The 17,589-nt window shown below is 42.0% G+C and overlaps 1 protein-coding gene across 1 annotated transcript; it reads right to left on the bottom strand.

Moving 5' to 3' along the window:
* Positions 1-950: 950 nt before the first annotated feature.
* camkvl (CaM kinase-like vesicle-associated, like) lies at positions 951-10,275 on the bottom strand (the record flags this gene model as incomplete). The annotated part of the gene is made up of 10 exons (XM_083975481.1): positions 951-2,429; positions 3,888-3,975; positions 4,060-4,138; positions 4,400-4,536; positions 4,711-4,786; positions 5,425-5,545; positions 6,979-7,117; positions 8,076-8,150; positions 8,382-8,513; positions 10,181-10,275. 10 exons carry the CDS (start codon positions 10,273-10,275, stop codon positions 951-953), a joined length of 2,421 nt encoding a protein of 806 aa, XP_083831607.1.
* Positions 10,276-17,589: the final 7,314 nt, after the last annotated feature.

Below are 17,589 nucleotides of genomic sequence, written 5' to 3'. Positions count from 1 at the left end.
CATAATATAAAGGAGCAAATTTATACTGACAGCACCATCCAGTTAACAGTGCCAAAGGGATTAGTTGACAAAATAAACTTTATGGGCAATAATTAGGCTATGGAGAACTTTGGAGATATAACAGGAAGTGTACGTGTGTTTGTGTGTGTGTTATTGCAAAGCCTTTTTACAATATTTTGCATCTAGACATTTTTCCCAGCTCAGTAACAGTTCAAGATTAAGTACAATATATGATAACCCAAATCTCAATCTCCCGCAACCAATGGAAAGGCTTAATCTGTTCAATTTCACATATTTGTGTACAACTATGTGACTTCAAGCTCAATTTTGCAGCCTCTTTACAGAAGGAATAGCTACATAGCTTAAATAAACAGAGTAAAAATAAATAATAAATATTCAAATAGGATGAGCTGATTTGAAAAAAAGTGAATGAAGAAGTTCACAACATGTGAGTAGAGCATGAACTGGGAACCCCGTTTCTTTTCTATGTATTTACACTTTGTAGAGAATAATGCAAATCAAAACACACCTCCTCAGCTGTTAACTTTCACTGTTTGCTGAGAATTATTCCACACTGTTTATACTTCCGTAGATTTGTAATTTTGCATTTGGAATCCAGTAAAATGTGTAACTTGTGTGGTGAGCATTCATGCACACAATCTGGATTTGACATAGGAACACATTTCTGTGATCTTGGTCTTTGCAGCTGTATAAACAGAGATACAGTAGCTACTTAGACACTGGTAATTTGACTGCCATAGGGGTGATTTCCTTTAGCCAGTCATCTCATTGTGAACACAGAGCCAAACCAAACCAAACTGTGTGCTTACTTTTCCTCTGGAAAGCAAGTGGGAAGATACATCTGGGATGTGACAGAGGTATTAAACCATCAAGTCTAAGCTATAAATCCAGTGCTCCGGGTGTCGGATATTGCATCATGCACACCTGCTTCATAGCCCTCTTCCCATCCCAGCTCTGGGTGATTGGTTTGAACGAGCCGCACTCCTCTGTCCATCCCTATCTTCCTGCTCTCCTACAGCCTGGGGTGAAGCTTGTGTGGGTGGAGAGGGTGGGGGGTAGGATGGAGGAGGGATAGTCAGGCGAGGGAGAGATGGCAGCACAGGTCTGGGAGAGGTGGGAAGAGGTGGAGGAGTGGCCGAGGTTGCAGTTGAGGTGTGTTGTGAGGATCGGGCACGGGAGGTGGCGGGTGAAGCGTGCGCGCTCCGGGCACGCGGTTGTTCAGCAGGACAGTCACTGATCTGCTCTAGCAGCGAGGGCATGTCTCCCTCGATCTTCTCCAAAACTGCAGCCATTTGCTTTTCTATCTGCTCTATCACACTGTCCATTTGCCAGTCGCTTGTAGTGCTGCTTCCACCTCCTCGGTGCTGTAGCCCAGTCCCATATAACCCTGACGCTGCGCCACCTGTGTACAGGGTGCTGTATGGACTCCCGTAACTCCCTGCCATCCCCATGCCTACAGTCCCAACTTCTGGGTTGTATGGTGTGGCGTGACGGCCTAAACTAGCAGAACTGCCGACTGTATAACAGCCCTGTCCTGTCACAGGACCTGCCCTAGCTATGCTAAACTCAGCACTATATCTGTCAGTTCTCCTGGCATCCCTATCCCTTCCTGTCTCAGGGCTGGCATCATCCCTTAACCGAACTCCTAGTCCAACATCAACCCCAGGTCCAGGCCCTATTGCTGGGGTGACTGATCCTGCCACTGACCGCTCTGCCACTGCCTCAGGTACTTGTGTCTGACACCAGCTTCCATCAGCCTCATCCTTCTGCTGCTTCTGTGTGCCTGATCTCTTCTCCGGCGAGACTGTTGCATCAGCAGACGCCGTGGGTGGAGGACCATGGAGTGTTGCAGCCATTTTACGTTTGCTGCTGGGATCAGGGGAGGCAGATGTGTGGTTTTTGTCAATGGTGGTGCCTGAAGAAGTGTCTGACAGCTTGGAGGGGTCAGGCGTCACCACAGGGGTTGGTTTGGATTCTGGAGCAACTTTATTTTGACCCAAATTGGCAGCCAGTTTTCTGGTTCCATCACCTGTTGCTTTCTTTAGACTGGCCTTATCGGGCTCCGCCTGTGTGAGTGTAGGAGCCACATTTGATAGAGGCTCTGATGGGGACATTCCTACAGATGGGCCTATACTCATCTTTACCTCCTCCTGTTTTTCTCCTACCTTACTCCTCCCATCATCCTGGTCCATACCCGGTGGTGTGTTTTCAACAGTAACCTCTAAAGACACACTACTTGATGTGACCCCTCCATCACTGGTCAGTTTGTCTCCCTCATCACTTGTACCCTGAGACACACCACCCTCACCATCTCCCGCCGCTTCACTGCTCTGCCCTTCAGCTGAACTGTCAATTAATGCCTCTGAATTCTTCAGTCGTTGCATGAAAGTGGTGACGCGGATTGCTTTCTGCAAAACAGATAAGATCAAAGAGGAAAGGAGAACAGAGGGAAAGAGAGTTAGATTTACAGTTTGTAACACTTACATTGGCTTGATTCACTTCACAAAACCCTAGCCTACTGTTGGTTATGGTAAAGCATATAAGCTTTAGAGACAAGCATTTGACAAAAAGCCTGTCAACGCACCATGATTTAGCATCATCATATTGAGCGCTGAGATGTGCGGTAAGATTAGTGCCAGTTGTTTACTTCCAGGAGGCTATGACATATTGTACCCTGGTTTAAATCAATCTCAAAGCTCACTCTCCCCAGGCAACTCCTTGACTGCTTGTTGAAATGAAAAAGTAAATAAACAGATAAGTGTGAATCTCCCTTTCCTTCACTTTTCACACTCATCTGACTCATTTTGGTTCACAACCAGTGAAGGAGTAAGAGTGGAAAGTGTGTGAGCTTGGAAGTTGTTTCTAAACCAAGGAACTGATTCTCTGGAAGCGAGAAGCCGAAAAATGTCACTGAATACAACATGGTTTGACCTCTGTATCGCTTCAAGTATGACTGAATGTAACACTGAGGTACATTAGGGACAATGAGCCAGGATTCATGTAAGAGGTATGACAGAGGGGGGATATTGTTCAAATCACTGCAGTTCGACAGTCCACAGTGGCCTATATCCCTTATATCCTTTCAATTTCTCCCTCCTTATCTACACCAATATAAAGACTACACAAGTAATGAGCCAACCCTCTTCCCTGCTGTTGATCATTATCTTGTTTGTACCAATCTCGTTTCACAGACTAGTGCAGATGAGGAGTAAGAAAGGAGTAGAGTGGGCCACTTTGAACATCTAAGCCTAACCCAATGAAGAAACGTGGGGCAGAGTGGATGGATCTCTTCTGGAAGAGGCAGAGTGACAGTAGGCAGGAACAGAGCTTATGAGAAGAGCTTCACCACCCCAAACATGATCAATACATCTCTGAGGTTCAACTTTACATGTATCCTATTTCACCTCTAAAAACCTCCTTTTCATTCAAGAGGGTGTTTGGCCGTAACAAAGATGCTTTGTTATTGAATCATGCCAGACTAAATGTGAGTTTCTGCCCATGCTCTGTCCTGCCACTCTCCCTCGCAATGAACTACAATACCTTCAGCTCCTGGGAACCACATGGGGGAAGAGAGAAGAAGGTTATAGCTGTTACTTAAGCTGTGAATTCACCAGAACCATCTTGATTTCCTCCGTCTTCTTGCATTCATGTCCCAATCACCGTACATGATGGAATTCAAAACATAGGCTACATCTGTAGAGCTGTGTACTACACTACAATAAATTATTATTACGAATAAACCAGTTATCCTCATCATCACTAGGGCCTTACACCATAGCTTTCGTCTACTTCTCCATCTTTTCCTCTGCTGCTTCCTCCTATTACCTGCTTTATTTTCCACATAAAAAGTTGAAATGAAATCATACCCTCCACTTGGCCTTCGCAAAGTTCTTCTCAAACTGGGCACAAACACCATCCTTCAGATTTTTCTCTGATGCGCCATTCCCTGCAATCCTGCCACAGATGACAGACAGCATCAAGTGAGCCTGAGTGCTGTTTATGTGTGCCAGAATGTGCAGGATGTGCATACATAGTTACCATTCATGCCAAAGCGCATCTTGTGCTGTGATTCTCAGCATCTGGTCCACCTCCATAAGTCGACAGACAAGCTCCTTTGCTGAGAGACAAACAGGAACAAAAAATATTTTAAGTGATGTCATTTGAGATTCAGGAATTCAGAAAACAGTATTAAGAAGTAGTCAAAGTAGTTACAACAACAGAGAAAGTGCATTTTTAAGGATGGTACCTTATTGTGAAGAAGCAGATATGAAATAGTTTGACCTGTATACATTAAAATATCTTACTTATTGCTTGGCTACTGTCAGAGCAGCACGTAGAAGAAAAGCATTTAATGCCATCTTGTGGTGGAGATGTGTACCTGCTGGTGAAATGTCATCCCAGTAAGGAGAATCAAACTCAAAGTCTCCAGCCACAATGCGACAGAAGATGATGCGATTATGTAGATCTGTATTCTCCTCCTCTGTCTCATCATAAAAAGGCGGGTTACCTGATAAACTGGAAAAAGGGTAAAATAGAGGGCCAATATATTAAAGGTGATAACTCTGAAACCGTGCAACAGTATGGCTTGGAATGTGCTATTTAAATCAAACAAAGCAATTAGAGGACTGTTTTTTTTTACAAGCAGCTCATTTGCTATTATAGCTTTGGTAATTATTGAAGGAGACTCACAGTATAAACATAATGACACCCACAGCCCAGCAGTCCACAGGACGACCATATCGGTGGCGAGCTACCACTTCAGGGGCTAAGAAAGAAAGAAAAGAGAGGTATATAAAGAGACATATAGAGAGATCATCAGAGGAAGAGATAATCATATAGCTTGGGTTTTCATTATCATGAATTCACCATTATACCACATTCATAATTTGTAATTGCTCCCTTTTCACTCCTTTTCTCATTCCTCTCCTGCCAGCGCCTCTGTTCCTTTTCCTTATTTATTTGTCTAATTACTCAGCTCAGCATTGTGAATAACTGTCCTGGCCTTTCACCAGAGAGAACCAGGCCAAAGCACATCTCGGCTCTCCAAGTTGCCCTTCATAGACCTTAGAGAGACAGAGCAGTGTGAGATGTGATGAGATGAAAAGACCGGGAGGAAGAGGGCGAGAGTCGGATCCTTTCAATTTTATGTTGTGTGTTTCACTTGGTTTCATGTTTTTTTTTTATTTTTTATTTTTATTTGCTGTCAGAGTTTCTTTCTGACAGATTATCATCTTCAAAAGCACAAGAAAGTACAGAAGATAGCGTATGCCCCCAGGCCTATATTCACAACAGAGGGTAAAGCTAATGGAAGGACGTATAGCTTAAGAGGATAAAGGGACAGAGAGAAAAGGTTTTCAAAAAACACACAGAAGCACAAATCTTGGTAAATAGAGAGTATCCTACCCAGGTACTCTGGTGTTCCACAAGGCTCTGTGATGGGTCCATTCTCAAACCTGGACAAGTAGAAATCTCGCAGAACTACTTTGTTGTGGTTGTTTTCTGTGTAGTACATCAGGTTTTCCAGCTACAAAAAATAACATGATGAATAAGTATTTTCTTGCTATTATGTCATGTCATCAAGCAGTTGGTCACTGAATGCACAGATATCCATCCATCCACCCATTGGCTATCTGTGCAGGGTTATTGGAGCCAAACCGAGCTGACACAGGGCCAATATAGAGACACAAGCAACCTTACATGCTAACACTCACACATAAGCGCAATTTAGAGTTGCCAATCAACTTGTTTTGACTCTTTGGACTGAGTATAGAGAGAGAGTGAACACTGGCACAGGGAAACAAGCAACCTCCACCCAGAAAGGCTCTAGGCTTGAATTGAACCCAGAACCTTCCTGCTGAAAAGTGACAGTGCTAACCACTGAACCACCATGACATCCATGCACAAACTACGGTGCACATGTAAGATGGGTATTTTCATAGATCATCACAACAGCACAAATTATACTTCCTTCAGGTTTCAGGGTTTTGGTTGTCTCAGAATAACTAATAAAACTTTACTACTGCACCAACTGTCAAAGGCACTGCTCTTTTATTACATGTTACAAAGTTTAACAAGGTGAGAATGAAACTCCTTTGTCTCTCATGCCACCAATGAGATTCTCATGACAAATCAGCCATTGATCAGTCTACTATTTAATATCAAAGGGTGATGAAGGTTGTGCTGTTTAAACCATAAAACCAAATCATCATTTTGTAATATTTTAGTCTGTGTGTTTCACCATGTCCCCTGGGCACAGTTAAGTTAATTTGTTTATGGTGTAGCCTAATTGATAGTGAACAGTGAGGTCACATTCATAAACAAAAATGAAAACAAGTGTTCCAGGTTCAAATTGTCACAATGACCCAAACAGTTGATGTTTAATAAATAGGAATAGATCACCAGATTCATCAATCGAGCAATAACACTGTAAAGGAAGCATCTTGGCCACTCCTTTCATTCCATCTCTACTTCTGAACAACCATCCGTAATTTTTATACAGGGCCTATTGCTTTTGTCCACATCATATGGACTGAATCAAAGTTTTGACTTACACCAGCAGGGGGAGTCTGAAGCCCAAGAGATGCTTTAATTCCATCCTAATGGGTTGATAATGAGGGCCAAAGATATGAATCTGTCTATGAGTGCAAATGTGTATGTGTGTGTGCGTGTGTATGTATATCACTAGAGATTGCATTAAGCCATAAAGACAGTCTTTACTCCCTCGCTAAAAATGTTATCAAATGTTGAGTCATTAACTTAGATGGCAGTGCTTGGCGATGCTTTTATGCGTCTCTGAAGAGATTCTGTTCGCTAAATACTGAAAATTACTTTCAGGGGTGTGGAGGTGAATCTGCCACTCATTCTATAAATCTGCTGGCTACATTTCTTCCACACACACACAGCCACACACTTGCCATAATATAGGGAGAGGGTGAAAGACAGTGAGTGAGTGTACACCTTCAAGTTCCTGTGAACTATGTTGAGGGAGTGTAAGTATGCCACGGCCTCGAGGACTTGTCTGATGACATTGGAAGCGTCTCTTTCTGTGTAATTCCCTTGGTCCAGAATCCAGTCAAATACGTCTCCTCCTGTGGCACTGCACATGGTCACACACACACACACACACACACACACACACACACACACACACACACACACACACACACACACACACACACACACACACACACACACACACACACACCATCAGTGCACACATTACCAAAAACACTAATAAAAAAGAATGCAAGTTGGCACGACTGTTAACCACATGTTGCCACTCAATAATTCACTTTCCGCTCTCAGTAACACAGTTATCCAAAGCACAGTGCTTCTTGATTTTGTTTCGTCCATTAGCAAGCCAATCTGCTTTTACTGGCCTACAGCTATCCCTGCTAAGCAATTAAAAAATGAGAGTACTGGCCATTACTCTGAAAGACTTGCTTAAGTTTCGGGAGTAAAAATGATGGGTGTGATCATCCTGAATATCCGTCAGCAGAGCTGGTATAGCGCCTGCAGGACTGGTAAACATCTGAGCTACAGGAACAGAAACCAACACATAGACAGACACAGAGGAACTGCAGTCACATTGGGTGAAGCCGATCTCTGTGTTTTTCTGTCATACTTGGGAAATAGTTTGTCCTCTTGGCTTCAATCAAAAGTAGGCCACTGCTTTCGGATACAGTTGCAATGTTGAGAAATGCAATATTCACAAGGGATGTGGAATGGGTGCGCTCTGGTGTATTGATCCTAAGCTCTCTGTGGAGACTCTGTTACAGCAAATGAGTGATTCAGGAGCACTGAGTAATGTTGAGTGTTACTAAGAGCAAATATCTCATCAAATCTAACACCTTCCTCTGTTGCTGAGGGGAGCAACAGAGCACACAGTAATAAGAGGGTAAACTCAGCCCCTGCCCTCGAGGTATGGATTTGTGTGCGTCTTAAAGTACAGTACATTAAGGTAGATACACAATTAAGACACACACTGAAATACACACTGGCAGAATTGATTACACAAGAAAAATAAATAGCGAAACAGTAAAAGAAATACTCACAGTTCCTGGATGATGAAATATTCTTTCCGGGTCTCAAATGTGTCTATCAGCTGAAGGATGTTAGGGTGGTTGACCCTGAAAGAGAGAAAAAAAAAGTCAGATAGCTTTTGGCACTGAAGAGACTCACACACGCGCACACAATAAAAGGTGCTAACCATTCACTGACATTTGAATAATCTACAAACAAAGAAAAATTGTGTGGGCTTAAATCATATGACAAAACATTCTCTCATTCTCCTTTCTCTCTGCTAATTCCCCATCCATCATTCAATCATTCATCCATCTGTCCACTGAGTGACTGCGTACAATTTCAGGATCATGATTTCGTTCTTGGCAGCCTTCCGGACTTTCCTGCCGTCTTTCTTGAGGAATTTCTTGCAGACAAACACCTTGTCTGTCTGTCTGTCCTTCGCCAGGCACAGCTCGCAGAACTCCTTCCTACGCAAGAGGAAGAAAAACAAAAACAAGACAGAAAGACGGACAGACTGAGAGAGTGTTCAGTGTTTGGAGAGAGAGGGAGGATGCTGGAGTGAGAGCATGTGAAACTGTTTTAGCTGTTTTTAAGGCCCACCTCAAAAACTGGCATAAAAACCTTATTTTTCTATAGGCCTATTGCACTGTGGACATTGTCTTTGAATGGGACTTATATACCCGCTGCTAAGTCTCCAATGTCTTGGTCCACTGTAAGCGGCAGGAGAGGGCCATCACATTTGGATCCATCCATTTATTCATGCACTTTATCTATTTAAACTTGCACTTGCACTTTAAAAACTGGTACTTTATACCCGGCACTGCACTTTATGTATACGTATGAATGTTTATATGATGTGAGAATCACTGTTTAACTCTTTGTGTATTTTTTTATTATTCTTAACTCTACCTCTTATTCCTCTGTCAGTTTGTTTATTACCTGCCAAGGGACTGCAGATGTAAATGAGCAGGCTTGCTAACTCCGACACATTTACATTTGTATACTCATACTGATGTTCATTAATGTGTATTGTCCCTTTCAAATAAATAAATAAATACATTTTTGATCACATTTGAAAATATGGCCCAGGAGAGACGCAGCAGAATATTAAAATTAGGTGGCTCACAAAGTACACAGGGTGTGCGGTGAAATAAAGTGAGAGTCATTGGGAAGAATAAAAGGGTCATAAATAACAAATCTGAAACATTGCTAATTGCTCTCATAGCTGGACATCACCTGGGTTCGAGCCTCAGAGGCAAACAGACCTTACCCAAATGGATTTTCAGGAGCTGTGTGATTCAAATTAAAATACAGGGTTTACAAAAGTTCACATTATCTTTAATGTCCATAAAAACATGGAAAATACAACTGCATCATTTTTCTCATTCCTTTTAATATGTTTCATCCTACTAATGAAGTTGTAATGATCTTAAATGGTATATCTGTGTGAGTTCAAGAGGCCCACAAGAGAAAAAATCAACGAAAAGCAATAAACACACATTCTTGTTTTCATAGAATTATTAAGAACACATATAGAGCAAATGTGTATTCTTAACTCTGTGTTTGTGTGTGTATTACATAAAAGATGAGCAGAAATCTCTGCAGCCAGATGCTGATGTTGCCATATGGCCTCTTACACTGATTGGTATGTGTGTGTGTGTGTTTGTGTGTGTATGCTGCCTTCAGTGTGTCAAGGAGAGGTGTTCAGAAAGAAAGAAAGAAAGAAAAAAATAAAACAGTATTTGGCCAGTCAGGCAGAATGATTTCACAGCTCTTTGAAAATATGTCCAAAAGATTTTTTTTCATGACAGAATATTTAATGGAATAAATGATAACAGCGTTTTTCAAGAACTGACAAAAATATACAAACAATTGGTTAGCTAAAATTTGAAAAATGTGTTTGTTAAGTCTGTTACACGCTATACTCATGCTGTTAACTTCTGCTATTTTTTCAGTGGAAATGTTTGATATGCCAAACCCAGTCTGCTGGGATAATGGATCCAATTCAATTTGTAATAATTCATGAAGAGAATAAAACTATTTCTGAACACTGGAATGTGCCCATGAATTCTACATGGGTACTTGAAGGAAAAAAGGCAACAAAAATACACCCATAAAGCTTTACGGTACTTACGCTCGGAGGACCTGTCCAATCTCATATTTGTCCGTGACATCAGACATGCTATCGTAAGACCGCCCATCTCGCAGGGCAAGGCACCCAAATGGCATGACGTCATTCACCTAACAAATAAAGAGAAAGACATTTCAATCATTGCACCACAAAGGGAGGAAGTAAAGAATTAATTATTTTGATGACACCTTTAGGTAGCAGACAAAGGGATTGCGAAGCAGCATGGGCAGGCATGTTAAAAAGGAAAAGAGGTTCTGATGAAACATTATGAAAGTCTCCAGTGGTTGAAGTCAAAGACACCAAGGGAGTGTCGTTACAATACAGTACATTGGAGAACCACAGTTACAGCTAAATCAGTTTCTGAACAGATCTGGATACTAACGCTTCTGGCGGCCTGATTCCGTGCCAGTCTTGTCAACAGATACTAAGCTACCCACTAAGCTTCTCTTTACTCTGCTAAAGTCTGCAAAATCTGTCCAACGTCTGTCAAGTTCAAGTTAAACTTTATTCATAAAGGGCAGTATCCCTATGTCCCTAAAGCAGCTGGCTCCTTCTGCAATCTCTGACAGTACTGGGCTTTAGTGACAGGAAAATTGTTTTGTTTTTTTTGTTCATTTGTCGTGTGTGTTTGTGTGTGTAATAGTTTAGATTGGTCCTCTCATCTAGATCAGTAGTTCATGACCTTTTAAATGTGCTCACTCAGATTTATCGTCTTACTTTATAGGAACTCACTGCAAGCGCTGCATTTTTCAGATTTCAGTGAAACTCAGCAGTTGAAGTCCAGTGAAAAGTCCCAAATGGTAAAAAGGTAAATAATAAAGTGCACCAGGTAAATAATAATCAAAATTTGATAAATCATGTTAATTTAATAATGATCCTTTTCAGAGATCAAGAAACCAGTGAATGCACAGCTTTTGTCAATAACTTACAAATCCTCTGTTTGTATCGTGGCAGTGTTGGAACACACTGTGTTACTACCCTCTGATGTATTATTAGTACAATAATGCACTGCAGGAAGCAGGAGGAGGACTATTTAGAATGATGAGGGAAAAGCCAAGTTACAGAAGACGACAGACTGGCTGGTCAGAGGCTCCTCCTACAGCAAGAAGATAATGAGCTAAAACATTAGAGGAGACGAAGAAGACAGCTTCACATGATGGAGGATCAGCTAAATGGGTCTGGGATGGGATGAACTTGACAGATGGTGAGAGCAAAGCAAATTGCAAGTGCAACACATTTGTGGGAACTTGTGATTTCCATTGTTGAAAGAAAGGTAACAAGGATGTTCAGCTGCTGGATGAGTCAAACATTTAGATTAAATTTAGTTCAATGAAAAGATTCCATGATTCCTTATTTTCTGCAATCAGCAATTGTTTATTTCCCATAGGTAAATTTAAATAACAGCTGAAAAAATTGAGGTGGTCCTAAACTTTTGACCGGTAGCGTATAAATATATGTTTCACCATCAGATTTAGCTTGTGACCCCACAGAAGGTTCCAAACGCCCAGGTAGAAAATCAAGGATCTAGATAGTGAATCAGCAATCGATATACCATCTCACCAAAGACCTCAGGCAATCCTCACCCACATCCTTTAAAAACTCCATCTACTGTAGGAGACAGATTCCCTGGAAGCCTCAGCCATCCATCCTCAAGGTCCTTCTCCTCCTCCTAAACACCCGACCTAAGCCATTCCTGTGGGATAATTCATTTCTCTTATTTCTCTTTACTTTCTCTTGGTGGAGATTTCGACCCACAGTTTATCTCGCATCGCTGTAGGGCTCAGGACAAGACAAGACAAGTCCATGGAAGTGAATACATCTGGGAAAGATGTGATAGGGGAGAATGGGACATAGCCTTGATTATAATGTGAGTGATTGTAGATTCAGCTAGTAATGATGTGGAGATGACTTCAGGGTTGTGTTGTGTGTCTGAGAGACGGAGCGAGACAGAGAAGGAGAGGACCTGGAAAATATGAATCGAGGACAGAAAGACAATAGAAATCCTTAGAGGTAATGATATTCTGCTGGTGCTAATTTAGGATTAAGGAACAGATAACAGTCATGTAATATCCTCACTGACTCTCTCTCACTCTCTCTCTCTGTCTGTCTGTCTGCGTGTGTGTGTGGAGTGTGTAGCATCACCACTGTAGATGATAGGGCCAGAGGTGCCTCTGATCTATGTTGGAGGTGGGGCTGGAGAGTACTGTGTAATCCCAGTGCTGGCCCTAATCTTTAATCTGTACCCCTAATCCAAAGCACTGGGATACACTGCATGCGTATGTACATGCATGCGAGTGTGTGTGTGTGTGTGTGCGTGCGTGCTTGTGTGTCTGAGCAAGTGCAAAGGTTGATGCGGATATGTCACATGTGCAGATATGAGTCTGAGCAGATGGGTGCATGTTTGTGTATGTACACGTGTGTCCATATGCGCATCCCTGTGTGAGTGTAATACCACAGTGAGACCGAGGGGAGTTTAGCGCTGGATTGAAAAGGCCTAGTTTTGCCAAAAGATTATGTAAACACAACAATATTCCCATGACAAGGTCCAGGACAGTGAAGGTGAAGGCTGACTTAATGTGAATGGAGCACATCCCTCTCATGGGAACAAAATGTCCCCATTAAAATTTTTAAACAACTGCTTAACTTCAAATGTCATAGGATCAGGTCTCTGATAACTTTTTCCAGATTCATTTTTTAAACCTGTTCATGTTTTCATCGTACATCTGCAGATGGTTTTCAAAACATCAGCAGTGACCTGGGCAGAATGTCAGTGATTTGCTGAAGCTCTGCTGAGCACTGTTATAAAAACAGTGATTGTATCTTTCAGATTCTGCGCCACCATCAGCCCTTTCCCTCCTATTTCTCTACAGTCAGTTTGTGTTTAACTGAAGCTGAAAGTTAAAGTGATGTGCCTCTCTTTTTGTCGTCAAATATTAAATCCCTGAAGGCTTGAAAGGTTCCTGGCTTTGAAAAACAAAAACAGTGGCATGCTGCCCGTATCTTTTGTGTGAAGACAGGTGGTTTCTTGGCTCAAATCACTTTACGGTCTTTCTGTTTTGTCCTTTTCTTCCTCTCGCTTTGTGCCATCAGCTTCTCAGGCTAAAGACTCAGATGCCGTAAAACACCACACACACCTGCAGAATACTGAGTCAGTATGAACCTTGAAGTTGACGGAGAGTAGGTGGAGATATTGGAGGGTGTGAGAAGAAAAGAAGAAGATGCAAAGGGAAGGGAGGAGTGGGAAAGATGGAAGATGAGGAAAGAGGTGAGAAACGATGGAAACAGAGAGGCAAGGGGGAAAGGTACACTGTGACTAAGTGAAAAGGTGGATAGAGAAAATAGTGCGCGGCAGAACAAAGTGTAAAACACAGAACTGCAGAGGCAGATTGAGAGTGCCTCTCAGCCTCAGTCACAGCTACGGGCGTGTGAACGTTTGCACAGGTGAACGGGTGTGCGTGTGTGGGTGCATGTGTGTACGTGTTAACAGGCAGTGTGTGTGATAATGTGCTCTGTGACTCATGTTTATGAGGGTATGAAGGGCTGTCCCCAAAGTCAGAATAAAACTTGAGGGCACACTGACAGAGCAACCTCTGCACACACACACACACACACACACACACACACACACACACACACACACACAAAAATCACAACATGCATTGCTCGACTGGTGCAGGTAGCACAGCATCAGAGATAAAGTGAAGCGCTGAAGTACAATGCAACATTTCAGTCGCCCTCAGTGACACCACCTCTCATCTCTCAGCAGCAGTGCTACTTGGAATCATTGAAGCTGGGTGCTTCTTTCTTATTACACAGCTTAAACATTTCTGCTGTCATGTTGCTCCTGTTTTTCACCAGTATTTTATTTATAAAAATATAAACTATAAATAAAACTGTCAGCATGTTTAACGCTAAACAAACATGACAAAGCATCCAGTGTCATTTTGTCAGTCTGGTCCAATTATTACACCTCATCATTTTGCTGTAAAGCTGTGATGTGAATGTGGATATGCTATAGATATACAGTAAATGTGCCATTTTGAGTGTTTTGTTTGTATTACTGTGAGGATGAACTCATAAAAAATGCATTTGCAAGGGGATCCACAGGGGCACTCACCATATTGTGTTATACAAGCTGAGACATTAATGATATTAATCATATCTTGTAAGTAAACATGATTAAAAACAGGGCTTGTGCTGGGTTATGTTTCTCTTTTTAAATCAGTTTGGTAAAGCGCTGTATGTGCAGAGGGTTATAGAGTTTAGCCTATACATTAAAGTAAAATGAGCTGTTTGATCATTTGGTCATTCTGTGGAACTTTAAGGACAGAGGGATGACTAAGTTCAGTCTTTGCATAATGACTCAATGACCTTTGTGATTATACTGTATGGCACTTGCTTGCATGCACATGCACATCTGCAATACTAGTGAGAGACACAAGTGCACACACCTTGAATCAGCTGTTTAACTCAAGAGGTTAAAATAAAATAGAAAAATCTGTGCGTGTCTCCTTGAATGATGATGGAGGAATGCTGTCAAAATGAAGGAATCATTGACAACTGTACAGGTTGCTGTACATGTTGCTTATGCTTTTGAAATACACACAATTAGAACACACAGGCACACACACACACACACACACACACACACACACACACACACACACACACACACACACACACACACACACACACACACACACACACACACACACACTCAGGTGTGAAGGTACACCGAGCTATTTGAGACATCGCACTTTATCTGCAGCGCCTTAAATCAAATTGCTTGCACATGTCTCTGTGTCTGAATGTGTCTGTGCGCTTGTTCACAAGTGTTGTGTTCAGTCTGCAGCGAGACTCAAAAATGAATCGCATCGAATTGAAGTTCCTTTTATCAGCTCAGAGGGGAAGTGTTTCAGAGGTTCTTGGCGTCAAGGTTATTCTAAGAAAATCTTCTATTTACTGGCACTCATCTCTTTAGCCATCCCAGCCTATTAAGCCCATCTTGCTCACTGCAACTCAGGCAAATAAAAAAATAGAAACACTTCCACGTTTTGCAGCTCGTCGTTAAACGCAAACTCAATGACACGTTAAAGAAAGGCTAGTCTATTAAAGAGCCTAGTCTATTACTGTGTGACAATCCGCCGTGACTGGCTTGGCGTTTGATTTGTCTCCGGTATAGAGAATGAAAGACAGTAATTGTATGTTATGTAAATATTTCACCGACTGCTGCACGGATCTGCCACCACAAATTCTTCCCCATGTTGTCAGTCAAGTGGTTAGGTGTGTGTCACTGTGTCCTTGTCACTGTCAAACAGATGCAGCAGAGCGATGGTCGTGAATCAACAACGCCGCCATTATCAGCGTCCCCGCGATACAAATCCTGATATCTGCACAACGTGATAAAGTGATGCCGCAATGGCTTTGTTAGGAGGTGACACTAGATCTACGGCATGATAAGATAAACAACAGCATTATGTGTGTGACCGGCTGTGGCTGTGTGTGTGTGTGGTTTTATGAAATATATTAAGTGTGTCGACATTCGCCTCAGGAGAAGAGTGAGAGCAGCAGAGGGTCTACTGCTGACCTCAGGTTACTTCTGCCTGTGTGAACAATAGATGACAGGCCTTGCATGTCAGACTCCATGTGAGCATTAACCACCTGAGATACACACACAGACACACACACAGATACACACAGACACACTGCTTTCACAACCGTCACCAGGAGCACATACAGCATACGCAAGCACATACATTAAACAACATTATACATCATTCAGTGCACTTCACCGTGCAACTGTCCTCGTTGTACGTGACAGAGAAGTACATTGGACATATCTGTCCCTCATTAGTGCCCGACATGTCACTCTGCCTATAGCATGTCAGCATGGACTCAGGTGTGTGACTCTACAAGACATAACACATTTATTCCTTCATCCAAACTGTGGGATCGTTTCACTTTCCCCCCGCGTCTCTCTCGCTCTCTCCCTTTTTTCTTTTTCATTCCTGCTCCTGTACCTTTTCCTGCCTCTGTGTTGGCTTTCATCTCATGGCTTCTGCCCTCACCCATTCCCATTCAGCACAACTCTCTGTCCGAAAAGGTTTAATCATGGCAGGTCCTCATGGAGGTAAGGGGAGGAAAAACATCATGGGATACGACTGATGTTGCAACCCCCACTGTTACACTAATGGTAATATAGGGAGCAAGAGTGTGGACACGTTTGCCGTTCCTGCACTTTACAGCACTCAAACCTTGGGGTTATGTGTGTGTGTATGAGAGCAAGTAAATGTAATAAAGACATTTTTTATTTTTATTTATTTATTTTATTTTACATTGATGTTGTGTATCTCCCCAATCCCCCCCCACCCCACCCCACCCATCCCACACACACACACACACACACACACACACCCTTTTTTTGTCCTTTACATGTGTTTGCGTTTTTGTTTTTTATTGTGTTATGTTGTATGATCTTGTGTCGTATGTTGTGATTTGGTGTTACTTTTCTGATGAGCTCGTCTTGTTGTCGCAAAATGAAAATTTTAAATTAAAAAAGAAAGTTAAAAAAAATGTATTAAATAAAAATAAAGACATTTAAGGGATGCACATGAACGCAAACCTTCGCAATAATGAAGGGAAATCTGCTATGTTCCAAAAGCCCTCATAGGGGTAATTAAGCACACCATTATCATCATGTTTCCCTCCTTTTAATAAGATTAGCAGTGATTGCCCCATATTTGCTCCCACCTTTATCATCGTTTGCATGTTTATTGTGAGCAAAGAAACATGCGTGTCTTCATCTGTGCAAAACAAGACATGACAGTTGCAGCTTGTTTTTTTATTGATCAGTCAAGACTTGACTTGACAGAAGAAAAAAAAAACACATCAGAATTGACTATTAACACAACATCTGTGGAGCTTGGGGTTAAGAATTCTTCAGAAGAAATTGAAATAGATCCATGGCCTTGTGACTTGCACTGGGTGTAATTAGAAAATAATAACACAATGAATATTCTAGACACAGCTGAAAGCACTTTCATTAATATAATTTTGACCTGCGAAACTTATTTCCGGTAAGAATATAATGGCGTTAAGTAGGAATTAATTCACTTATTCCTACTGAGCTCATTGCCCGACTTGATGAGTGAGTTTCAATATTGAGCAGACCACATAGCGGCCTGATGTTGGTCCCAGGCCTTATCAAGATGCTGTGACGTGAAAGTGGGACAAATATAAGAGAGGTGAGGACATGACGGAGTAGTACACAGGAGAGAAGCACCGAGGGCGATGAAGAGGAGAAGCACATGAAGGGCAAATTATCAGTATTGCTGTGCTTGTTAAGATGAAGTGTACTACAGGGTCTAGGAGTGAGAAAGAGGGTGAATGGATTATTGCTCCACACACACACA

Source organism: Trachurus trachurus, assembly GCF_905171665.1.
Source record: "Trachurus trachurus genome assembly, chromosome: 7".
Taxonomy (NCBI): Eukaryota; Metazoa; Chordata; class Actinopteri; order Carangiformes; family Carangidae; genus Trachurus; species Trachurus trachurus.
This window is presented reverse-complemented; position numbering and strand designations above follow the sequence as displayed.